Genomic DNA, 26263 nt, shown 5'->3' with positions numbered 1-26263 from the left:
GGGGAAAGAGGATACTGACTAGCAGGAGCGTGAGGGAGTCTTCTAGGTGTACCAGTGATTACATGGATGTATACATATATAAACATTTATTGAGCTGTACACTTAAGGTTTGTGCACTCTACTGTACGTAAGTTATACCTCAAGAAACAAATGCCATTCAGCCATAAAAAAGAATGCAGTACTGATACCTGCTACAACATGGATGAACCTTGAAAAATTATGCTAAGTGAAAGAAGCCAGCCACAAAAGGCCACTTATTGTATGACTCCATTTATATGCAATGTCCAAGAATAGGAAAATTTACAGACAGAAAGTAGATTAGTGGTTACACTGGGATGGAAGGGTTGGGGAGAGATGGGGAGTGACTGCTGATGGGTACAGGGTTTCTCTCTGGAGTGATGAAAATGCTCTAAAATGTATCATGATGATGGTTGCACAAGTCTGTGAATATTCTGAAAACCACTGAATTGAACACTCTACGTGTGTATGTGAATTACAATGGTATATGAACTATATCTCAATGAAGTTGTTTATATATAAATATATTTATACATAATATAAAATGTATGAAACAAATAGAAAAAATTGTGCTTATAGTACATGTAGATAAAAGACAGCCTTACTGTGTTCTCTGAAATTTATTGTCAATGGTGTGCTGGAGTCAGTTTTTAAATATTTACATATTTTGAGGGCTGGTAGTTTGAAATCAGCCACAGAAATCAGTAAATGCTATATATCAGAGGTTTGTTCCCCCCAGTTTATCAGGACACCACTGGTTATTCTGCATACTTAGAAAGAGATCAGTTCAGAGGTTATTACAGGGAGGAAGAAATGGATTTGTGGATTTTTCCGTTAATATTGAATAGAGAGAGTGACAGTTAAAAGATTCTGTGAAGGAAGAATAGGTAGGACATGGTAAAGAGAAAATATACTGTCACTTGAGAGAGGAGTTTATAATAACTGAGCTTTTGAACTGAAGAAAATAAGACTGTGGTACCATCAGCAGGAATAGAGAAGTTTTTTAAAAAGGAGTGGAGATCAAAGAAAATGAGAACTGACAGTCTTTGAATCTGGAGATTCAAATGACTATTGGAGACCTCCTAGAATATATTAGTGAAAGTCAGAACACCAGTGCCTTTAAGAAAATAGGAAGACAAGGAAACAGATTAGTAATAATCTCTCATTAGAGATGTATAGCCATAAAGGGAATGAGAAAAACAGAAAGGTACCTAGAGGGGACAGAAGGATCAAGTAGCAGGTTTTCTTAAAAGTTGAGGATATCTGTACATGTCTAAGACAAAGGAAAAGGAGCCGAAGAGATTGAAAATATCAAGAGAAGGAAAAAAACAGACAATTAAGGAAGGAAGAGTCTAGAAGAATGACAGGGAATGGCCTCAAAGGAGAGCAGGTTGGTCCTATAAGTAATTAGGATCACATTTTTCTGAAAGCAGAAGAAAGGAAAGGTGATAAAAGGATAATACTGGATGTAAAGGAGGAAGGATGTATATAAACTTACATTCTGATGCCATCAATTTTCTCAGTAGAGCAAAGAAGAAAGTGAAGTTCCCTATAAAGAACAGGGACTTTGGAATGAGACTGAAAACTTGAGGAAAGTACAAAATATTTAGAATAGCTGTTGTGGGAAATGTATATATTTGAGCATCAGCAAATGATTAATGGAACTCCTGAGCACCATATTCAGCCCAGATCAAGCTAGAAACTTTAATCTTTAGAAGGCCAAGTTAATAGGTCCAGGAAGAAAAACAAAGAATTAACAGAAATTGAAAGATCTAGGGTTAGGTCCTGGTGAATGGAAGGTAAGCAGAAGAGGGAAGAGAAGAGTTAAGGAAAAAGAGGTATCCAGACATTTCTCCAAAAAAGATATACTAATGGCCAAAAAACACATGAAAAGGTGCTCAGCAATATTAGGCATTATGGAAATGCAAATCAAAACCACAATGAGACCCTGCTTCACATCCACTAGGATGGCTAAAAGCAAAAAGACAGGCAACAGTGATGGCAAGGATGTGGAGAAATTGGAACCTCTGTACACTGCTGTGAATGTAAACTAGCACACAGCTTTGGAAAACAGTTCTTCAAAATGTTAAACAAAGGATATATATGACCTAGAAATTACACTCCTAGGTATATAAGCAAGAGAACTGAAAACATATCTTTAAAAAAAACCTTGTACATGAATAATAGAACATTATTCACAATAGCCAAAAAGCAGAAATAATCCAAATGTCCAACAACTGATGAATGGACAAACAAAGTAGTATGTCTATATGGATTCACCTATAAAAAGGAATGAAGTATTACTAAACACTACCACCTGGGTGGACCTTGAAAACATTGTGCTAAATAAAAGAAGCCAGAGACTTCCATGGTGGTCCAGTGGGTAAGACTCTGCGCTCCCAATGCAGGGGGCCCGGGTTCGATCCCTGTTCAGGAAACTATATCCCACATGCATGCAGCACCTAAGAGCCCACACGGCGCACCTAAGAGCCAGCAACTAAAACATCCTGCGTTGTGCAACTAAAAGATCCCACGTGCCACAAATAAGACCTTGCGCAGCCAAAATAAATAAATACATATTTAAATAAGTAAATAAATAAAAGCCAGACATAAAAGGCCACGCATTGTGTGATTATATGAAATGTCCAGAATAGGCAAATCCCTAGAGAGAGAAAGTAGATTAGCAGTTGCCAGGGAGTAGAGGGAAGGGGGGAATGACGGAATGACTGCTAATAGGTACAGGGTTTCTTTTTGTGGTGATAAAAATGTTCTGGAATTAGTGGTGATGGTTGTACAACACTGTGAATTTTCAGTATTAAAACCACTGAATTGTACACTTTAAAATGATTAAAACGGTAAACTTCATGTATGTGAATTTTATCTAAATTTTAAGAGATACATTATGTATCCTATCTTTCATAACTCTGTTTCTTCAATCTTCCTTGTATACTGTGTACATTCCAAGGCAGAAGGCAAATGCAACTGTCCCTCCTGGCTAGAATTTGTGCTGAATTGATTCCTCCTAAGTATAGAGAATGAAACCTAAGGTTCTTCAGCTAAAACAGATCAGCAAAATCTTTAACTCTCTAGAGCTGCCTCCAGTTAGAATGAGTAGTATTTTTTAAAACACCCTATTATTCTCTTCTCAGTTAGAGAACATTGTCTCTAAAAGCTGATGTTTATATAAAAGTAGGATTAAGTATTTCTACCTGTGTTCTCCTAAAACAAACCTCCTTCATTTTAACCTCCAAGGAATCCTATGGAATAATACTGCTTTCAAGTCTTTTGACTCTCTGGTAGCAAGGTATAAGTGAAAGGGCAAGGGTTTAGGACTTGTAAAAAACTTAGATCTAAATCCCAGCTCTATCACTTCATAGCTGCGAAATCACAGCAAGCTTCTACAGCTTTCATTTCACCTGCTATAAAATGGAAGATGAGACTTCCCTAGTGGCACAGTGGTTAAGAATCCTCCTGCCAATGCGAGGGACACGGGCTCGAGCCCTGGTCCGGGAAGATACCACATGCTGCAGAGCAACTAGGCCCGTGCACCACAACTACTGAGCCTGAGCTCTAGAGCCTGCGAGCCACAACTACTGATCCCGAGTGCCACAACTAGTGAAGCTCGTGCGCCTAGAGCCCGTGTGCCACAACTACTGAAGCCCGCATACCTAGATCCCGTACTCCGCAACAAGAGAAGCTACCGCAATGAGAAGCCTGCACACCATAACCAGAGAAAGCTGGCGCGCATCAACGAAGACTCAATGCAGCCAAAAATAAATTAAGTAATTTCTTAAAAAATGGAAGATAGTAATACCTGCTCCATAAGGTTGCTATGAGGATTAAATAAAATAGCATATGCAAAGTAATAGCATAATGTTACACATATGAGTAGGCACTCAACAAATCTACATTAGCTCATTTTCTCTTCCATTCTATGGAACACAGGTTTCATTATACCAACAAAATTAACTAAATTGTATTAATCTAAAAGGTTAGCTTCTAAATGCTATATAAAGTTTCTAAGTCTATGCAAATTATAACTAATACTATTATAACTAAAACTTAAAACTTATAATGATCATCATCTCCCAAATTATGAATGAACTTCTGAATGCAATATTGCTTCCATAAAAACTTTCTCCTGGGCTTCCCTGGTGGCGCAGTGGTTGAGAGTCTGCCTGCCAATACAGGGCACACGGGTTCGTGCCCCGGTCCGGGAAGATCCCACATGCCGTGGAGCTGCTGGGCCCGTGAGCCATGGCCAATGAGCCTGCGTGTCCGGAGCCTGTGCTCCTCAACAGGAGAGGCCACAACAGTGAGAGGCCTGCGTACCGCCAAAAAAAAAAACCAAAGAAAAAAACTTTCTCCTGATTATGTTCACATATATTAACTCACTACCCCTCAAAATTCTAGTGAAAGAGAAGAAGAGATTCTGGTGTCCTTACTAATAGGAAAGAGGAGGTAACTAAAATAATATAATACTAGAACTTGATATTGGCTTCCCTGTATGTATTCTATTTCCAAGGATTCGTAAGCATTTTTCAGCAAAAAGTTTCATAATGGCACAGAGAAACATTTCCCATTTACCCAAACATTCTGCACAAATGGTAACATGCCCTCCTGAGTTCCAAATTATTTCAATAATGCCAGGAAAAAGGCTCTAGATTCAAGAGGAATACGAGGTGGTGTGAGAAAGGTGGTAAGGAACAGAGCAGAAAGAAAAAGAAAGACAATCATTCTCCCTGATTCCTGTTGCCATTTCAATGGATGTAAACAGTGAGCTCACCTATTTAACTATTTGGATGCCTCATAGACCTTCTAAGTTGAACCTGTACTAAACTCATCACCTTCCTCCTAAAACAGCTCTTCTTCCTCTATTTTTCATCTGAATGAGAAGCACCCCATCTACACAAACTACCTAAGGCTGAAACCTAGCAGTCATCCTTAACACCTCTCATCCTCTTCATCCTGATAATTTCCAAGAATTGTCTATTTCACTTCTTAAAAACTTAAAATTTGTCTTGTCCTCTCTGTATCTACTGCCTTAGTTTAATCCTTCATCATTTCTAACCTGGATCATTACAATAATCTCACAACTAGTCCTGTGGCTTCTGTCTATCCCTGTTTCAACTGTTCCTTTCCAAAGCAATCAGGATGATCTTCTAAATTGTATATCTGATCATATTACCTATAGGACAAAGTTCAAATTCCTTAGCACAGCATACAAGATCCTTCATGAGCAGGCCCTTGCTTTACCTTATCTATTGCAGATTCTTATTCTGAAGTTTAAGCTCCAGTAATGTTACTTGTAGTTTGCTAAACATACTATTATTTCACACTTCTGAAGTTGTACTCTATCTCTTGTCCATTTCTATCTCTTGTCTATTCCTATTTAGCCTTCGAAGTTCAACTCTGAAATAATCTCAATGAAGCTTTTCCAAAACCACTGTACCTCTAACTTACTTCTATTTGGCCCTTTTCACACTGTATCTTAATTATTTGTCTCTTTCCCCTATTTGTCTATGAGCTTCTTAAGGGCAAGGCCACCTTTCCATCTTTGCAACTCAATGCATAGCAAATGACACACAGAGGTTCTCAATATATGTAGTTTGAAATGAGATTGTAAGATCTATCTCCATAAGCAGAACTTCGGCCAATTAACCTCAGAGTTTAAGTACTCTGTGACTTATTCATACATATGACAAATATTAAGATAGTCTAAATGTCTATTCTTTATAAATATTTCTGTGATCCTTTTGATTTTACCTTTAGAAACATCTGTTTCAGTAAATTCTTTATACTTATAGACAAACTAGCCATAAAGTTATCCCTTAATTTTTCCTCCTTAACTCTCTTCTCTCCCTTCATGCATTTTATCCTGACCTACCAACCCAGCTACCAAATACTTGGGGAGGTTGGGAGGAAATGGGGAGTGACTGCTAAGGGGTATGGGGCTTCTTTTGGGGACGATAAAAATATTCCAAAACTGGTTGTGGTGATGGTAGCACAACTCTGTGAATATATTAAAAACCATTGAATTGTACAGTTTAGATGGGTGGATTTATGATCTCAGTAAAGCTATCATAAAAAAAAGAAAAAACCTTGTTCATTTTTGCTACAGAGTTGAAAGGGATTCAGAGATAGAAAGCACATGTGTACAGTGGAGATGACACACAAGTTTATTTAGCAGACACTCTTCATTAGAGTCAGTCCAGCCTGTTGGGTGAGTGAATCTTTGACCATTAGCCCATGTTAAATAGCCAGTGTGTACCAAAGAGGAATGTGAAATAGGTAGCAAGCCACTTAACTGATCTGTGACATGAATATATGAAGCAGAGTAACTTAAATCATTGAAATTCCTCAGATTCTAAGAACCAAGAAATTTAAGTCTTCTCAGAGCCCATTCCACTAAGATTGGCCTTCTTTGGTCTATTCGTGGCTTTGGTGATTGGCTCAGAGTATTACCTACTTGGTTATAACTTGTCCCTACTCCAAATAAGAGTGCTGAATTGGTGCCCACCACCATCCCCTTAACCTGAATTCTCTAAGAAACATTCAGAAATTAAAAATGCCCTGTTAGGGACTTCCCTGGTGGCACACTGGTTAAGAATCCGCCTGCCAATGCAGGGGACATGGGTTCAATCCCTGGTCCAGGAAGATCCCACATGCCGCGGAGCAACTAAGCCCGTACGCCACAACTACAGCCTGCGCTCTAGAGCCCGTGAGCCACAGCTACTGAAGCCCACACACCTAGAGCCCGTGCTCCGAAACAAGAAAAGCCACCACAATGAGAAGCCCGCGCACCGCAACCAGAGAAAGCCCACACGCAGCAATAAAGACCCAAAGCAGCCAAAAAAAAAAAAAAAGCCCTGTTTTGTTGACTGCTGAGTCATTTTCTGAGTTTACTTGCTGTAAAGAATAATGGCCCCCTAAGGATGTCTACATCTTATTTTCTAGAACCTGTGACTATGTTACATGGCAAAAGGGGCTTTGCAAATGTGATTAAAGGATTTTGAGATAGACAGATTATCCTGGATTAGCCAAGTATGTCCAATGTAATTACAAGGGTCTTTACAAGTGAATGAAGGAGGCAGGAGATTCAGAATCAGAAGGAGATGTGATGACAGAAGCAGTGGTCAGAATGTTGTGATTGCTGGCTGGCCCCTGAGCAAAGCAACTTCTAGAAGCTGGAAAAGGCAAGGAAACAGTTTTTCCTCTAGAACCTCCAGCCCTAACAACACTTGATTTTAGCCTTTTAAGACCCATTTCAGCCTTGTGACCCCTAGAACTGTAAGATAATATATCTGTATTGTTTTAGGCCATTAAATTTGTGGTAATTTGTTACAACAGCAATAGAAAACTAATACACTTGCCCCCAACATAATCATCAATATCAGGCCTGAAGCATATACCTACTATTTGTGGAGTCCAGTTGCTTTTATTGCTCAAGATAGAATATTGTTTTATAACAACTAGTAATTGTGTCCGAGTAGAAATGTTTTTCCTTTTGGGTTATGAAGCTCCAAAAGTAACCAGTGGGAACTGCAGTTGGATCAATGGCTAATGGTCAATATAGGTACAAAACACACAGAAACATGTAATTCTGTCACTGGGATTTTAAAACATGGATTTCATAACAACACTGTATATCAATAATAACTCCAACTGTGTATAAATATTCTTTGACATATTTTTTTTAGGGGAAGCTTCAGGAAGGGTACCAACCTGAGACAGGATGAGCCATTTGGAATGGGGTCTTTCATCAAAGGCTTGGAAGTGGTTAGGAAATACAAAGATATCATCCCAGAGATAAAGGAACATAAGGTAAGCAGTAATAGAAAAAGGTTCTCATCTAAGATATAACCAGTAATAGAGTGGAGGAGTGATATGAGAGAAAAGACAGTAAGACACAGAAAACTAAACACCATGAGATGATGCTAAGATCAGATCACTGCCTGGAGCTACAATTTCTCTGTTTCATTAGTTTGAATTTGATATTTTGCCTAATGTATGTACAACCTCCAAATTTTCCTAACATTCTTTTTTCAATTCCAGTGTAAAGCTCTTACAACTCAGCTGTGAATTATAATCTGCATAAGAGTTCCAACAACTGGTGGAAAGTTACTATTCACACTTACTATTCATTCTTTCCATTATTTAAGAAGACTTGTAATGTTGATATTGTCAGTGTTATATCAGTTTCTACCCTCCTCCTGCCAGGTTAAGTGTTCAACAAAGAAATCTCTTCCTTACAATTGCACAGCGTGGCATTTTTGAAGGAATTCCATCATCCTCTGCTGCCCCATTGGGTCCAGGTATCTCTTTCCTCCTCTTCCTCATGTTGACTTTGGCTGAATTCTGTGCATCCATCTTCTTCTAACTGGTGATAGAAAGTGAAAAAGAATTTTTGTCTCATTGGGGTGGGAAAAGCCTGTCACCAGCATTTCAGAGATGTTAATATGGAGGCACTTAGTATCAATTCCATAGCACACACTTCACAAAGATGAACCAATTGCAACCGGCAAAAACAGCAAAGCTTCACAAAACCCAGGCTCTAGTAGAAACACTGAAATGCCTCTCTGTGGAACAATGGCACAATTAATCACCTGGACCTTGTAAATTATTTCCCAACCAATACAGCCTGTATACCAACTGCTAATTTCATATCCTGACTGCATGAAAAACCTGGAAGAACTTAGCTGAGAAAGTTAGTTATACAGACTTTCCACTACTCTTACATCATATCTCTAGGACACCTAGAAGTATGACAGGTGCAAGGAAATGTGAAAGGTATGTCTTTGGTACAGACGGAGAAAAGAGCCTTTTTTTTTTTTTAAAGGATGGCCACCAGCGATTCCTGGTTTAACAAAGCATGGATTTCTTAACTGTAAATGCTCTGTATATTTCAGAGACCACTCCTCCAGGATGAGAGCTATGAAAATTGTAGAGTAAGTGTACTTGTATCTTTTAAATGTCTTTCCTCTTCCTTTTTCAATTCATTTCCCCTCCCTCTTTCAGAGTCTTAGCACCTTAAGCTTGCTCAGAGTCCCCAACTACTAAAACCCCACCCAGGCTTCTCCTTCCCCCAAGGAAAAACTTATTATTGTCTCATTTAGCAGAAAGTGTCTAGCAACTAACTATTACAGAAAAGTTCTGAATATTTGATGTTTCATGTTTAGATGTTGGCTTGTGCTACACCTCCAATCCCCTACAAGGATATCTGCATTTTTCTTAGGTAACATAATTTGCATGAATAAATTAATTTCTTGATAATGATGAAATTTTAGATATCAGCCAGAAATTGGAGATAGAGGAACTTCAATGATCAACTGCCATCTCTGCCCAAGACGTGGTACAGTGAAAGGTGGAAAAAAGATCCTTAGAGCAGAAGCAGAAAACAAAACAAAATACTAGACAGAATGAGGACTTTCTACTCTGCCTCACTGCCTCTAATAAGCCCTCCAGAATACATGTTTATCTAAACAATTGCAATTGTGCCTTTCTTTCTTTCCTCTGGTTAAATTAAATTCCAAGTGGCAATGTGATAAGATTGACAAGAAACCTAACCTAATTCTTAGAGACTGAAAGAAACACCCCATGAGTCATGGCTAAGTATTAGGCTGGTATGAAAAAATGTCAGAATCTAAAGTGAAAGATGACCACCACCCAGAAACTTCCTTTCATGACATATTCAATTAAAATTAAAATGTCTCTTCATCACAAATTAAAATAAAAGGAAAGGAGGGTACTGTATATTTAACAAGCTTTTCCAGTAATGATGATCAGAGATTTTCTTCATTATTTTTATTAATTATTCTTTTGAAATATCCAGAGGTCAGATTTACTACTCCCATCTCAATGGTCTGAGAGGCCTGCTAAGAATACCTAATCAGTTCAGTTAATGACTGTTTCTAATTTGCATACAACAGGACTTTGCTGCAAATATCTTAAATTCTCAGAGTAGGTAGACAAAATCCATTATGAGAAATATAATCAGCAATCTGGTGTCAGGTAGCTCAAGGTCAGGCAGTCAATAATATTGAGTATTTATTGTACACAAGGTATTATAACATAATTTTAAAAGTAAAAGTTATTTTCTCAAGAAGCCTTCAATCAAGGTGAGGAAACCACATGTTTATGATAAAAAATGCTCCTTAGGATTGCAAAACCATTGGGGGAAAGTTTGTTTAGGAACAGTTTCAAAGTAAATATCTCCCTATCAATGACTTATTAATTACAAAGTAAAAAGAGTTACCTTCAAAGTGAAAAAAATCTGAATTGGGAGATTGGGATTGACATATATACACCAATATGTATAAAATGGATAACTAATAAGAACCTGCTGTATAAAATAAATAAATAAAATTTTTAAATGTACACTATTAATAATGTAAAAAAAAGTGAAAAAAATCTCTCAGCTAAGTAATTAAAGCTAATTAACATCACCAATAATGCCTCCTGATGTGAGGCACTGAGGATACATCATCTGCCAAAAATGCATAACCTGTATGGCTTTATGAGGAACAATCAGACAAACCTCAACTAAAGGACATTCTACAAAACAACAAGGCTGTATTCTTCAAAAAAATGTCTATCATGAAAAACAGTGAAAGGCTGAGGGACTGTTCCAGGTTAAAAGAGACCAAAGAAATGACAACTAAATGTAATGCATAATTCTAGATTGGGGGAGAAACTGTTATAAAGGATAGTTATTAGGACAATCAGTAAAATTAAAATATGGATTCTGTATCAGATAATAATATATATCAATGTTAAAATAAACTTCCTTAAGTTGATCATTATACTGTTATGTAAAAGACTGTCATTGTTTTTTTTTGTTTTTTTTTTTGTTTGTTTTACAAAAGTTTATTCTTAAATGTACAATAGGTTCCAAGACAACACTTCATTCTAGCTATAGGTGGCAACAGCTGTTATGGCAGGGAATCCAGATGTTTAATCCAGATGTTTAAACAGGAATGGAACTAAGGATCATCATTGCCTCAGGCACAAGGAACAGCTTACTTTTTGCCAGATTTCTTAATTCCACCTGTGGCCAGGGGGCCTTTCCCCAGGCCTTCGCTTTTAGCTCCTCAAATTTCTTTTGCTCCTCCTTCTGTTTCTGCTTGAATGCCTTATCTTCCTCGTCCATCTCCTTGGCTTGCTTCTTGGGCTGCTTCAGGGGCTTCTTGCCACCTTCGCAGCCCAACATGGCACCTGCCACCCCTTCCCCAGACCCTGCCACCGGATGCCTGTCATTGTTTTTTTATGCTGATGTATCTAGGGATAAAGGGTTATGATCTCTGCAACTTAACCTCACAAAAAAAAAAAAAGAAAGAAAAAAGAAAAATGTGTATATTATATTACATATAAAAAGGTAAAACAATATGGCAAAATGTTATCAATGTATGAAGCTGAGTCAGGCACAAAGGAGTTCATTTTAATATTCTTGCAACTTTTCTAAAGGCTTTACTTTTTTTTTTTTAAGTAAAAAGTTTACTTTTAAAAATGTTCAAGGGCTTCCCTGGTGGCGCAGTGGTTGAGAGTACGCCTGCTGATGCAAGGGACACGGGTTCGTGCCCCGGTCTGGGAAGATCCCACATGCCGCGGAGCGGCTGGGCCCGTGAGCCATGGCCGCTGAGCCTGCGCGTCTGGAGCCTGTGCTCCGCAACGGGAGAGGCCACAACAGTGAGAGGCCCGCGTATCGCAAAAAAAATAAAATAGTTCAATAAACATTTCCTACACAGATAGGCCCTCATCTAAGGTTGTCTTTTGGGGTCTCCAGAAACAGATTTCCTCTCCTTCCTAAATCTTTGAATCAGTGTAGATGATACATATATTCCAAGAAGTATGTTTTAGGAATCTAAATGTGTTGGAAGAAAGTAAGATAATAACAGCAAATTCATAATAATGACTTTTTTTTTCAATATTACCAGTGCCAGGCACTGTGCTAGGTACTTTATATACATTATTCTCATTTAACCCATATAACCTGAGAAGCAGGTATTTTTAGTCCCAATTTACAAGTGAGAAAACTAAGGTTCAGGGAGGTTAAGCAACCTATCCAGAGATCACACAGCTAGTAAATGAGAAAGCCAGAATACTGTCTCCCAGAAATTCACAGATTTTTTAAAGAAGCTGTCTCATCATTACTGCTGCTTCCCTCAATCGAGAACATTTTTTCCACGGCATGGGTTCCTGAAGTTTTTGTAAACTTAAGTCAGACCAGCCTACCTGAACAGTGGAATAAAAGGTCACAGTCACTTAAAGGTAAACAAGGTCCCAGCACCAATCAAATAGAACTGACATGGCTATTGGCCTGATTCCAAAGCTGCCTGATTTGTCAGCTGTACAGATCTTTCCTACTGGAAAAGTTTTGCTAGGATTTCCTGATAAGCTTTCAACGTAAGCAAAAAAGAATTAATTCTCTGCTCATCTCTCTTCTGACATTACAAATAGGTGGTGCTTAAGTCACCTGTACTTTTCATTCATGATACAAAATAGAGTTTTAAGGATGCCAAAATAAAAAGGGAATAAATGTCATGTCATATGCTCACCAGTTACTTTCCATGACTTCAAGTTAAAATTCCTTAAAGTTTAATAGAAAAATACTTAACACATCCAAAGACATGTTTATAGGAACTTCTCAGAAGTCTTTGCTCTGTATGTGTGTCGGTGTGTGTGGGGGGGATTATGTGTGCTATAATATTTTTACAGCTCTACTGAATGAACTATAATTAACATACAATAAACCATATATTTAAAAGTGTATAATTTAATGAGTGTTAACATTATATACCTGTGAAATCATCAAAATTAAAAAACATATCCCTCACTCTCAAGTTTCCTCATACCACTTTATAATCCATCTCTCCCTCCCTACTCTGACTTTGCTTTGCTTTTTTGTTTTGTTTACATTGTGGTAAAATATACATAACATAAATTCTACTTTGCTTTTTAACTGTTTAATTCTTGAAGTACTGAACCATCTTGCATAATTCAACTTAACCAGCCAAATACATGGTAGATATCATCATACTAGAAAGAAGCAAAGGTGCTAAATACTGCCCTTGTGGTTTTAAAGATATTTTAAAGTCAAATTGATATCTGGAGTCACTAGATATTGTGACACTGGATCTATTCCACTAGATTAAAAAAAATCATACAAAAAATATAAAATATCACAATGAGAACTCAAGGGAGGAGAAAGGAGGTATCTGACTACCTATTTAAAGCTAATGTAAAATTCATGAACAAAGAATCAAGTCAACCATTAGTATTAGTACTGACACATTGCAAAGCCCATTGGTAAATAATAGTAATACTAACATATTTTACCTGAATTTCAGTTGAGTACATACATTCTTCAACAAAATCTCTCCTTCTGCCTTATATGAATACCTCTAACCAAATGTCTAAGGCAGTGTTTCTCAATATTTTTTATCCATGCTCCATTTTGAGAAATGTAAAAATCTTTAACCTCACTCTGTTAGCATACTGTAGTGATTAAATAGAGGTCAGCCCCTAAATCATATTACCTAAATATGAATCCCATTTCTACCACTAACTAGCCATGAAAATTTGGACAAATTCCTTTATCTCTCCAAGTCTTAGTTTCATCATCTAACAAATGTGGTTTAAATGGAATAATCCATGTAAAGCCTTACTTAGCTCAGAGTCTGGCACACAGTATGTGCTTGTAAACATTAGCTACTATTATTATTTCATAGTAGTAGTAGTTGCCATCATCTGCCTTAAAGTCTATCTTCCGTGTATCCCCTATAGCCAAGAAGATTTTGTCAAGTTTTCACCCATGATTACTACTATAAAAAATGTACTTTTAATGTAAAAGTATGATAAAACATGAAGTATGCTCCATCTCCCCATCTTATCCTTACCCCATTTAAGAATCATTGCTGTGGAACTTCCCTGCCGGTCCAGTGGTGAAGAATCCGCCTTCCAATACAGCGCGTCACAACGAGCTCCCGTGCCTCAACTAGAGAGCCTGTGTGCTGCAAAGTACAGGGCCCACTCGCTCTGGAGCCTGCGCGCCACAACCAGAGAAGAGAAAACCCGCACGCCACAACTAGAGTGAAGCCGGCGCACCGCAGCAAAAGATCCCGCCTGCCTCAACGAAGATCCCGCAAGCCGCAACTAAGACCCGACGCAGCCAAAAGTAAAATAAATAAATAATAAACAAATCTTTTTTAAAAATAAAGTAATTTAACAATTGAACATCCTTGCCCAACAGACACTAATTCAAAAAAAAATTACGATTGTAGCAAGAACTCTTCTAGAGTCTGATGTTAAGCTATGATGAAGAAACACCACTATTACTACTACTACTACTACTACTACTACTGTCAGCATTTATATAACACCTGTATGTCTAAAAACTTTAAAAATATTAAAACTCTTGGGGCTTCCCTGGTGGTGCAGTGGTTAAGAATCTGCCTGCCAATGCAGGGGACACGGGTTCGAGCCCTGGTCCGGCAAGATCCCACATGCCACGGAGCAACTAAGCCTGTGCGCCACAACTACTGAGCCTGCGCTCTAGAGCCCGGAAGCCACAACTACTGAGCCTGCATGCCACAACTACTGAAGCCCGTGCACCTAGAGCCTGTGCTCCGCAACGAGAAGCCGCTGCAATGAGAAGCCCGCACACCGCAACGAAGAGTAGCCCCCGCTCACCGTAACTAGAGAAAGCCCGCGCATGGCAATGAAGACCCAATGAAGCCAAAAATAAATAAATTAAATAAATTTAAAAAACACAAAAAACTCTCTTAACATTCACAACCCTTTGACATAGACATATTATTTTTATCACTATTGAAACTGAGGCACAGAAAATAAGATCACACAGCTAGTAAGTGGCGAAGCTAGGAATCAAATTCAGTCAGCCTGGCTGCAGACTACACACCCTTAACTACTGTGGTATATAACAAAATGCGACACTGTACTATACAAGAAGGTACCTAATAACTATCTCTAAATATTTGAATGCCTGTTATGTTGGATGGGGCAGACACTTATTCTGTGAAAGTCCAGATAATAGAAAATGAATCACTAGTTGGAAGATGCAGAGACACAAACTTTAACATAATAAAAACCTTTTTAGGAACGAAGAGTTATCTGAAAAGGGGCTGAGTTACCTCGGGGGCATTTCATTTTGGCATACCAGGACATTCAAGGAGAGGCTGTGTAGAAATACCTTCATTCATTTTATTAGTCATAATCCTGTAAAGTCCATCATGGTTGATCTTTTTGTTTGTTCTAATCTTAAAATAATTTCAAATCATGACTGCCATCTATCACACTAGCATTCACAATGTTATGTAACCTATAAACTTGAAAAGCATGTTTTTTTTGTTTGTTTGTTTGTTTGTTTTGCGGTACGAGGGCCTCTCACTGTTGTGGCCTCTCCCGTTGAGGAGCACACACTCCGGACGCGCAGGCTCAGCGGCCATGGCTCACGGGCCCAGCCGCTCCGCGGCATGTGGGATCCTCCCGGACCGGGGCACGAACCCGTGTCCCCCGCATCGGCAGGCGGACTCTCAACCACTGCGCCACCAGGGAAGCCCGAAAAGCATGTTTTTTATGTTTCCATCCATGTTAGTGCTGAAAGTATTGATCAGGATAGATATATGTCACCATACACCAATGTGACATACCACTGTACCCCTCTCTCCTCATTGAGATCCACTCTTAATACTCTAGGTTAGTACAATATAAAACACAGGAGAGTTTATCTTTAGAAAACAGGATAGAAAAATATATTTAGAATTCTTAATGATTAGGGTATTCAATCAGATGTAAACCCATTTCATTGTACTATCACATAATCCACATTTCTCTATCACAGTCCCAAAGATTATGATAATAGTGATGATAAAAATTATAGCTAACACAGAGTACTTCCTTTGTGCCAGAAAGTTATAAACCTTTTGCATATATTAAATAACTTAATTCTCACAACAGTCTTATGCAGTAGATAATATTATTTGCTCTATTTTGCAGATGAGGAAACTGAGGCACAGCTGGGTAAAATGACTTGACTGAGGTCACACACCTAGGACAGGGCAAAACCAGGATTTGAACCAAGGCATTCTGGCTCTAGGATCTGTGTACTTAACAACAACACTGTCTAGTATTTATTTACTTATTATGTGCTGCCTAGTATATAAAATGGTCATACATGAATTTAAACAAAACCACTTACTGCTCTCTGGTCATGCACTACACTGTGCCAAACAGGAATTTAATTTCATCTTTCACAAAGACTGGGCTCCTTCTCACTGGGCATATCGCTGACAGACTACTTAGGAATTCCAAGGGGCTTATTTTGGTTTGGGCCAGAGTAGAAGAGTAGAGGGTGCAATAGACCAGGAATCATATCATATAAACGGGGACTTCATTCTAGCTCCTCCCAGGGAATTCCCTGGCAGTCCAGTGGTTAGGACTCGCGCTTCCACTGCAGGGGGCATGGGTTCAATCCCTGGTCGGGGAACTAAGATCCCACAAGCCTCTCAGCCTGGACAAAAAAAAAAAAAAAGAAAAATCTAGCTCCACCTAGTACCTTAACTCTAAGTTATAGTGAGTGCAAATGAGAGATTAGAAAACAAACTCCCTGATGTTGCTTCTTTCCACCGTTCAATTCTCCTGCTCTGAGTAGAGCCCATTTTCATTTGGAGACTCAGTATCATTCGGGCTGTGTGATCTTCACGCTTAGCCATACCGTCAGATGCCACGTGCCTAACCTGAACCAATCAGCACATCACTCTCTCAGGCCACAGACTGGGGGAGGAGGGAGGTGGGAAGGGCAGTGATTGGTGACCTAAGATAGTCCAATCAGAGTGAATCTCAGGACTCACCAGATAGGAATTCTTGGACAAAGATTATCACTTCTTTCTTTGTGAGTTCAAGCCTGGAGACCTGACTCTAGGAACCATCCTATAACAATCTAGTGGTCATCCTATAACCAGGAAGAGAGTCTTTCTCAAAATAGTCACACAGAGAAAGCAATGCTGATGATGGAGAGAAGCCAGATCCTGAACTGCCTAATTGTGTCAACCAATACATCCCCCTTTTTGCTTAAGCTCAGTTAAGCTTGGTTTTTTATCACTTAGAACCACAAAATCATAATTAATGCATTCAATACTTGGCAATGAGCCCTAGCACAAAGTAGGTGCTCAATAACTATTTGAATAAATGTAATAAGTGGAAAAACTCCTTTGAAATTTTGAAAAGCACTACTTACGTTAGTATTTTGTTTTGATGGAAAGAGGTCAAGTACTTGTCAATTTATAAGTGTATCAAAGATGGCAAAACAAAGCTCTCATCCTGTCAAAAGTATTTTTTCTTATCTGCTTACAGTTCTTCTATTTTCCAAAGATGACTTTTGTGTCATATATTGTATTTTATACTATACTCTTTTTTAAATTTTATTTATTTATTTATTGGCTGTGTTGGGTCTTCGTTGCTGTGCGTGGGCTTTCTCTTTGATGCGGTGCGCGGGCTTCTCTTTGCGGTGGCTTCTCTTTGTTGCGGAGCACAGGCTCTAGGCGTGTGGGCTTCAGTAGCTGTGGCATGCAGGCTCAGTAGTTGTGGTGCTCGGGCTTAGCTGCTCCATGACATGCTGGGTCTTCCCGGACCAGGGCTCGAACCCGTATCCCCTGCATCGGCAGGCGGATTCTTAACCACTGTGCCACCAGGGAAGCCCCTTATACTATATTTTAAACTGAACATTACACATCAGACTCAAACTGAAGTTTTAAGATCCTCTGGCTTTAGAACAAACACATCTAATACTTTTTGTTTTATAATGCAAAACACTTCTATATCTTCTCCACTTTCTTAGGAGATGGAAAACACCAAGATCACAGTCATTCCATAATAGTGACCCTAAAAGAATTCAGAAATTATAAAGAGATTAACCCTCACACCTTTCCTCTAGAACTATTACTAATTTTTAAACTTTGACTTTATAGGTCTCTCAAGTTTTTCATTTTTCACTGGCTCTCTTAGACCACCCCCATGTTCCTCACATCTACTACCTTATACACTATGAAAGTATATATAAAAATTTAATAATTAGTGCCTAAACTGATGAAAAAAATTACCCCCAGCTTCCCTAAAGTTCCAATAGATGTCTGCTAGGACACATCAAATTTGCTACTGAGAAAAGGTATGTGGGAGGATGAGGGCATACTGAGGGTTGCAAATATATGTTGGCTTTTTAGTTCATTACACTGAGACTTAGCTTGATCTAAAATCACACCACCTTTACAATACTCACAATTGCCCAGTAACCACTGAATACCTCCAACAATGAGGAATAATACTTCGCAACTCTCCATTTATGATAACTGCCTATTTGCAACCAACCAATACTAGTCAAGTAAAAGTGAGTGATGACGCTGGAAAAGGAGACTTTAAATATCTACATTCCAGAGGGACCACACACACACACACACACCAACACAGGCTGCCTTAATATCTGTTTGTCCAGTGGGTAATAGGGTTGGGAAAAGATGACACCTCCTCAGAGCCAATACAGTACAAGATCAAAATGGGGCTGGGGAGCAGGAGATTGCCCAATGATTTGCAGGTGGAGCCTGGCTTCCAGCCACAGCACCCACATTAATTAAGCTGGGATGAGTCAAAATGAAAGCAGTTGGAGATAGAATACACAGCCTCACTTATGAGCCCATTAGGGTGGGCCAAAACTTCCTATTTCCTTAGCAGTTTATCCTCCCCAAAAGTTTCTGTCAAAAGAAGCTATAACAAAAGAGAAAAAGGGAGCTGGCAGCCAGAATGCAGCACTTGTAAGGCCTGATCTTTCCAACACTGCTACATATTCAGTCCCGAGATAAGTCACCTTATCTTAGTCAAATTCTCCATTCAAGCACAGATTCTAAATATGGACATAAATACCCACACCACCACCATCACTACCATAACCCAACCCTGCCTATTAAGTGCCTTAATGTCTCCAAATTGCTTTCAAGATACAGAATGTGGTATCTGTTCCTGTGATTTTTACCCAGATTCACAAAATCTGGCTCCATTTCTGCTGACTAACCTCCCAGCATACACTGCTTGCCTTGTTCTTTAATGTTCCAATAGATGCCTGCTTGGATGGATTAACTTTGCTATTAAGGAAGTACACAGAAGTAGAAATGTGTGTCAGCAGGGAGGGGTGGCAGGGAGGAGATACTGAGGATAAATCTAATCAAGTGTCTCTCCAACGTGAATATCTTGAAGGAGACAAAATCTGGGCGCTGGTATGCATATGCTTCTGTTTTAAAGATGAAGGTCTCCAACAAGTGCAGTTTTAGAAACTCCCACCCAATCCTCTCTATTCTACTTCCTTATTGTCAGTAGATTTAGTAAGCACCCCAGGGTGAAAAAGGAGGTGGACTCTGCTTCCTAAGCTATGCAACAACCTAAATAGTAGAAGTTACAATAATGTATACTCTTAAAACTAATTCAAATTTGACTGATTACTACAGGGAACTATCTGTGAAAAGAGGAAACATGAATTTTTCCTTTGCATTCTATTCCTGCTTCCCCTGTCTCTGGGCCTACAATTATCTTCCTCAGTAAAACCCTACGCTCAGTAATTTTCTACTGGCATACCAATGTCCAGTTCCAAAGCTGAGTAAGCAAGCATACATTTGTACTTGGGATCTTTATCGGCTTCTACCTTTGTGGAGCTTAATAAAGTAGTGCTCTAAGAGGCAAGCTCTGTGAACTCCTAGGTTAAAGTGAATCAAATACTGTTGGCATTAATCATGTCATCTGCTGTACAATCAGGCCTTCCCACAGATAACAGTGCAGTCACATCACCCCTTGTGTAAAGACCTTTGAAGCTTGAGGGAGGATATGTCTAACCCATAGTGGGGAGGAGGGACTGGATTCAAGAACCAGCAGAACTCCTAGAGCAGCTCACAAGCCAAATATGGCCCACTGCCTGTTTTTGTAATTAAGGTTTTACTGGAACACAGCCACGCTCATTCACTGATGAATGAATGAAAAGTGGTCTATGGACACTTTTGTGCTACAACTGCAGAGTTGAGTAGTTGCAACAGAGACTGTATGACCTGCAAAGTTGAATATTTACTATCTGGCCCTTTACCTACAAAGTTTGCCAACTCTATTCTAGATGAAAACAGGATCAGTTTTATCAATAATTTGGTAGTGAATTCTGCCTAGATTATGCAAACAGTTCTAAAGTGGAGGACAGCGCTAGGAATAGAATTATTTCAAGAAACTGTACCATAACTTTCTGATACAGGATTTCTACAGTTTATGTCACTAACCTGTATATATCACCACACTGTATAGAATAAGTCAAAAGAATGCCTGATTTGGGAAGTTCTAAATGTAAAAGTGTTTTCACAACATGATCTGCATAGATAATTAGTTTTAAATCAGAGCTCAATGTTATTCCTCAATATTTGGGACCTGTAAATTGCCACATCTAAGATCTTAGCTCTGAACTTGATCTCTTCCCTCTAATTTCTCCAGAGAAACCCTTATTCAACAAACACTGAGTGGGCACCTACTCTGTGCCAGACCCTGGGTTAGTCCTGGACCAAAATAAAGTTTCTTCTTGGGCCTGACCACACAGTAGGATATTTCAGGAAAGAGATTATCCTAAAAACCACAAGGGACACTTGTAATATCTCTTACAGTTGAATGATTTTGCTCTGCCACTATTCTACTAGAAGAATCAGTGAGTAAACCCTGTGTTTAGATTTTGCTCTTCCTAGAGTGGGTTATGGAACTTATATCTCTAAGGCAGGGTCTACGACAGATTCAGGGAGTCTTGGATTTGGACCAAAAAAATTATATCTTTATTTTCACTAGCCTCTGGCAAATTCAGCATTCCTTCAATTATGAACATAAGCCACAATAGTAATAGTACACTTAGTAGAACAGACTTTGTCACCAATAGAAATCATAGATATTTTCATATAATATCACACTCATTACAAATATCTTGAAATACTGTTTAAACACACGATCATTTAAAAATTATCATAGCTATTAGACCCACTGATAGACAGTAAACTTTATTTACTATGCTAATAAAAACTACATGTGCTATATCACACATTTTAAAAATATTTTTATAACTATATTTCAACACAATTTGTTTCCTTTATAATTCTATGTATTTTTTTGCAATAAAAACATTATCCCAAAAAAGGAGTCAACAAGGTTTCACCATACTGACAAAGAGGTCCACGGCACAAAAAAGATTAAGACCTAGGGGCCAAAAAATAAACAAATAAACGTAAATCACATCTGAGGTAATTCTACGTAGATAAAAAAACTACCGTTTTCTGTTAAGTGCCATACACTCATTTTGTTCTCTAATATAAAGCAAAGACTATAAGTCTTTTTTTTTTTTTTTTTTTTTTTAGCGGTATGCAGTCCTCTCACTGTTGTGGCCTCTCCTGCTGCGGAGCACAGGCTCCGGACGCGCAGGCTCATGGGCCCAGCTGCTCTGCGGCATGTGGGATCTTCCCGGAACGGGGCACAAACCCGTGTCCCCTGCATCGGCAGGCGGACTCCCAACCACTGTGCCACCAAGGAAGCCCTATAAGTCATTATTTTTAGCAGCCCTCACTTGCGGAACTATTTGCAAACTGGTTTGCAAATAGTTGTGAATGTGATATATAACAGCCTAGCAGATCCATGGGTTCCGCTGCCAATCATTCTAGTCCAAACATAGAAAACTTCAAACTAACGTAACTTTCAACAAGAGTTACCAAAACAAAGGGAGAAAAAAGACAACAAACAAACAAAAAACCAAAACACAACCCTGCTATATATCTATCTACTAATCTGGTTTGCAAACAGTAAAACACAATCAATACAATTATTTATATTAATGAGATAATGTATGTAAACGAACCAAACACAGTGCCAAATATATACTAGAGACTCACTCTTTTTTTTTTCTTCTGGAATGGTGCCCTGGCATATACTGCAAAATAACGTATGTAAAAATGTATATTCCCTAAATTTACTGACTGAATTATAGAGGAAGGGAGTTAGAATTTAAATTTTGCCACAAATCATTCATAAACAATTGACAAAACAAATCATACTTCATACACGTGTCCAGGTACCCATTTGACAGGAATATTGTGAAAAGGGGACTTCAGGACTAGAAACAGAAAGGTTTATGCTTAGGAAAGAGAAAGTGCTAGAAGTTACCCTCTGGGTATATAAGCAGGAGGGCTGAGCCCTGCTCTTATACTCTCCTTCCTATTGTTTTCTTTTTTCTTTCTTTTTTTGTCTTTTAATTGGGGTATAGCTGTTTTACAATGCTGTGTTAGTTTCTACTGTACAGAGAAGTGAAGTAGAGCTCCCTGTGCTATACAGCAGGTTCTCATTAGTTATCTATTTTATACATATTAGTGTATATATATGTCAATCCCAATCTCCCAATTCATCCCAGCCCCCCCTTTACCCCCCTTGGTGGAAGTCCATACGTTTGTTCTCTACATCTGTGTCTCTATTTCTGCCTATTGTTTTCTAATGTGACTTATGTACTGATAACATAGGTAAAAGATGTAGAAGCAGCCACAATGTTGAGTAAAAAGGAACTCTCACAGTTCAGTGATGATTGGGAAGTACTCTGATTTCAGGGTTTCTCTAACAGAAAAAATTCCCCCCAAATCATGACTTTTAGAAAAATTTATTCTTTCCAATCTATTTTAGGGTAACACAAACGTTAGTGTAAGACAGACCTATTTCTGTTTGATTCAGTAGGAGGAATTACCTCTATTAGTAGAAAAGCCAGAAGATCTGGTTTCAGATGAGAGTTACACAAATACTTGGAAAGAAAAGCATAAGAAAATTACAATTATAACTAGATATTCTGTCCTTAACCATCATTAAAAATAATAGCAAATTATTATGCTTGCTTTTTCTATGAATATTTCATAAATTAATCCTCATGAGAGTTTATAACATGAAGAGGTTATTCAGCTCCCACAGGAAAGTCATGAATGAGGTCAGGTGGTTTACAAACTCCATGAGATTGTACACTAAATTTGGTGAGTATGCATATATTTCAGATTCTTAAAGGGCCATTTAACCAGAAGAACAGTTATCTCTGCCATAGAAAATCTAAAGCAAGAGAAAGCAATAATTCTTCCCAGAGACAGAGACAGAGTAAGTCAGTGTTAACATCAGATAAAGTAACCAGGGACTTCTGAATCCAAGGCTCTATCTGACTAGATCATTCTCCTTAAGGGATCACATATCCAAAGAGGAGATTCCCCAAGAAAAATAAAACCTCACCTGTTTATGGGAGAAGAAATCATAGGCTGAGGAAGGAATAAAAGTTCATTCTTTATCAATCAGGCCATTATACTGGTTTTCAAAGGAAGTTTGCAAAGCAGGGTAAGTCAGAAAGAATCATCTCATTCAGCAGACACAAATGACCCCAGAGGCAGTGCTGCAGTCCCCAAGTCTAAATGTCTTCCCTTCTGTGGTGAGTTACCTTTAAGCATTATATTCTGTTCTAGGAACAAATTCTTGAGTAGTTCCTTTTAGTTATGTTGAATGTAAGCCAAGTAAACATCTAATGTTCTAGAAAAAGCAATTTTTTAGCTAAACAAAGGCTATCCCTCACTATTCCCAACTCATTCCCATTCAAGAATCTTTCTGAACTCTCTTCCCCTATCACAAAATGTATGCGTGTGTAGAGGGTGGGGTGACTATTAGGTTATCAGATAAATACAGTGTCTGGTAAGTTGAAATTGCCTCAAGCTTCTTCTATTAGATATATTTTTTAAAACACTGGGTGACACAGTAAGTAGCACCTTCTACAAAGGGCTGTAAAAGAGGAGGAAGTAGTGAAACTCACTTTAGTTCATTTCATCTGCATCACTAACAGCCCTCATGAAAGGGAATCGGTAGGAAATAAAACCAGAGCTAAAACATCATTTGAATTATCCACAGCATGGTAACATTCCCAGTATGCCAACCTTGGCCTCCAGTGCACAAATCATTGAACTGGATAGCTAAAAACAGTAAAGCTTCTCCGCTGTGGCATTCTAGTCAAAACTGTTGACCTTCCCAGATCATCCTGTCTTCTCCAAGATAATCATCTGTTCACCACTGATTCCTGCACCAAATTCCATTCTCAACTAGTTTCTTTTTACTAGCAATTCTCTGTACTTGCAGAATCACTAAATATCAAGATTGAAAAGGACCCTGAAGGTTGTATCTCCCTACTCCCACTTTATTTCTTGGCAGAATCTTTTCTGTCTCTATCTTCAGTTCCCTTTCTAAGCTTTGTTCCTACCCTCCTCAAAGCTTCCACGCTTCCTCAATGTCTATTCCTAGTAGTTTTTCCTATCACAAACCCCTATATCCTCACTGCCTTTATAAATACCACTGTCCCTATTTCAATATATACCTGTTGGTTCTCCCAACTGAGAACCTGAGTTTCAGTCCCCAGTCACAACTGGTCACTTCGATTCTATTTGGGAAGCCTTCTCCAGTTAAGTCAATCTGATAAAGCCTGTGCCCCAGCCCCGGATTCAGTCTTCCTAATTGCATCTTTGTACTTCCAAACAGTCCCCTAATCGTAGAATCGTTGCATTTTAGACCAGAAAGAAAACTCAGAAATAATCTGGTCCAATGTTTTTCCAACTTTTTTTTACTACATTTTAAGACACACGAAATCCATTTTACATCATAATCTCACACACACATAACTGAAACACGTTTCATGAAATAATATTCTTACTCTGCGAACACACTGAAAATTTCTAGTCTATTTTTTTTTTTTAATTTCAGGTTCCATCCACTAAATAGACTTCACAACCCAATCACAGGATGGAAGCCACAGTTTAGGAAACATTAATCTAGCCCAAACTTCCCATTCACGGAGGAAGAAACTGTAGCTCAGTGGTGAGGTGAGCCTCCCAGCCACAAGAAGGTTGTCCATAAAATTAAACTCGGGTCTGTCTGATAAGTCCCAAACCAGTGTTTCCCACTAAGACCTTCTCCACCCAGTCACCACACCCCGTACCCAAACACCATGCTACAGTACCCTGTCCAGTCACTGATCACACACTCTTCTCCAACTCAGCCCCTCAAAGTTACTGCTCGTTGGTAGGAATCCCCCTGCAGCCGCCGCTTCATGTTCCCTTAGGTCAGAGTCCCGTCACAGTTACTATCCATCGATCGGTCTCCTCCGATTCGTTCGTCCTTGGTCACAGTTCCCTGCTGTCACTGCTTCATACTTCCTCGGTCATAGTCCCCTCGCAGCCTCTGCCTCGTGTTCTCCGAGGTCAGAGTCCCTCAGCATTCACTGCTGCGGGTCGCAGACCCCTCGCGAGCAGCTGCGTCTCAGTCACAGTCCCCTCGTTGTCAGTGCCCCTGGGTCACAGTAGCCTTGCAGCCCAGCCTCACACTCCCTTCGCTGTCACTGACCCACTCTTCTTTCAGTCAGTCTCCCCGCGGTCCCAGCGCCACAGTTTCTCCTCTCAAATAGAGCCGCAAGGATAGGCACACACCGAGTCCTCACCTGCAGCTCACGCTCCCCCGGTCCCTGTCCCGTCGAATTTCTCCTGGGCGCCGCGTCACGGACAAGGGAAGTTGAGGGGGTTGCGGGGAGACGCCCGGGAAAGGCAGCTGACGGAACCGTGGGCCGGAAGTCCCGCCTACTGCCCGCCCTCTTGTCACTCCGACCACGACTTCTCCCTGAAAACCACGACCCCTGACACAGTAGTTCCGCCTCCATAGAGGCCCCGGGGACGGAGTGACTGAACCGAAATCCCCAGAGACAGAAGACAACATGGCAAAGGGTCAGTCTCCATGCGGAAGTAGAGTATGCGGTGGAGATACGGATGTATCTTGTAATGAGACACGCTGTGACTTGTCACTCGTGCTCACTGTCAGTCCTTCAAGAAGCGTTAACGCGATGGCTCCCCTTTTGCCCAGCTCCGGGCTCGGTCCCTTCCAGGAGGACCTGTCAGTCTTGGTCCTTCCTACTCTACCCCAGCGCCTGGCGTGGTGCCAGGCACTCGTACCAGCACATTCACAATGCAGACGGCCGCGACGCCTTCCACCCTTGACATCCCCTACCTCCACCCCATGGTCTGCGGCTGCTTCACACAGAGCCACCTTTTCCCTACTTGGTGATGTAAAGAGAATTCCAACCAAGTCCTGTGAAAAGCCCTCTTCCTGTTATTTCTAACCCAGGTTGGCTCAA

General features: G+C 39.5%; 1 protein-coding gene and 1 pseudogene across 5 annotated transcripts in view; both read right to left on the bottom strand.

Moving 5' to 3' along the window:
* The window catches only part of PCYT1A (phosphate cytidylyltransferase 1A, choline), a 44604-nt gene extending 18869 nt beyond the window's left edge, over positions 1–25735 (bottom strand). Inside the window, exons 1-2 of one of the 5 annotated variants that reach the window (XM_012536360.3) lie at positions 25577–25735; positions 8272–8398 (exon numbers count right to left, since the gene is read on the bottom strand). In XM_012536360.3, the coding sequence (XP_012391814.1) occupies positions 8272–8388 (117 nt within the window). In that variant the 5' untranslated portion in view covers positions 8389–8398; positions 25577–25735. Of the gene's footprint in view, positions 1–8271; positions 8399–13913; positions 14052–23337; positions 23364–25099 lie in introns of those variants that run through there. The other 4 variants (XM_033403800.2, XM_033403799.2, XM_033403801.2 and 1 more) reach the window with 4 other exon arrangements.
* Positions 10903–11415, bottom strand: LOC117196208 (translation machinery-associated protein 7-like; annotated as a pseudogene).
* Positions 25736–26263: the final 528 nt, after the last annotated feature.

This window comes from Orcinus orca, chromosome 5 (genome assembly GCF_937001465.1).
Source record: "Orcinus orca chromosome 5, mOrcOrc1.1, whole genome shotgun sequence".
NCBI classification, from domain to species: Eukaryota; Metazoa; Chordata; class Mammalia; order Artiodactyla; family Delphinidae; genus Orcinus; species Orcinus orca.
This window is presented reverse-complemented; position numbering and strand designations above follow the sequence as displayed.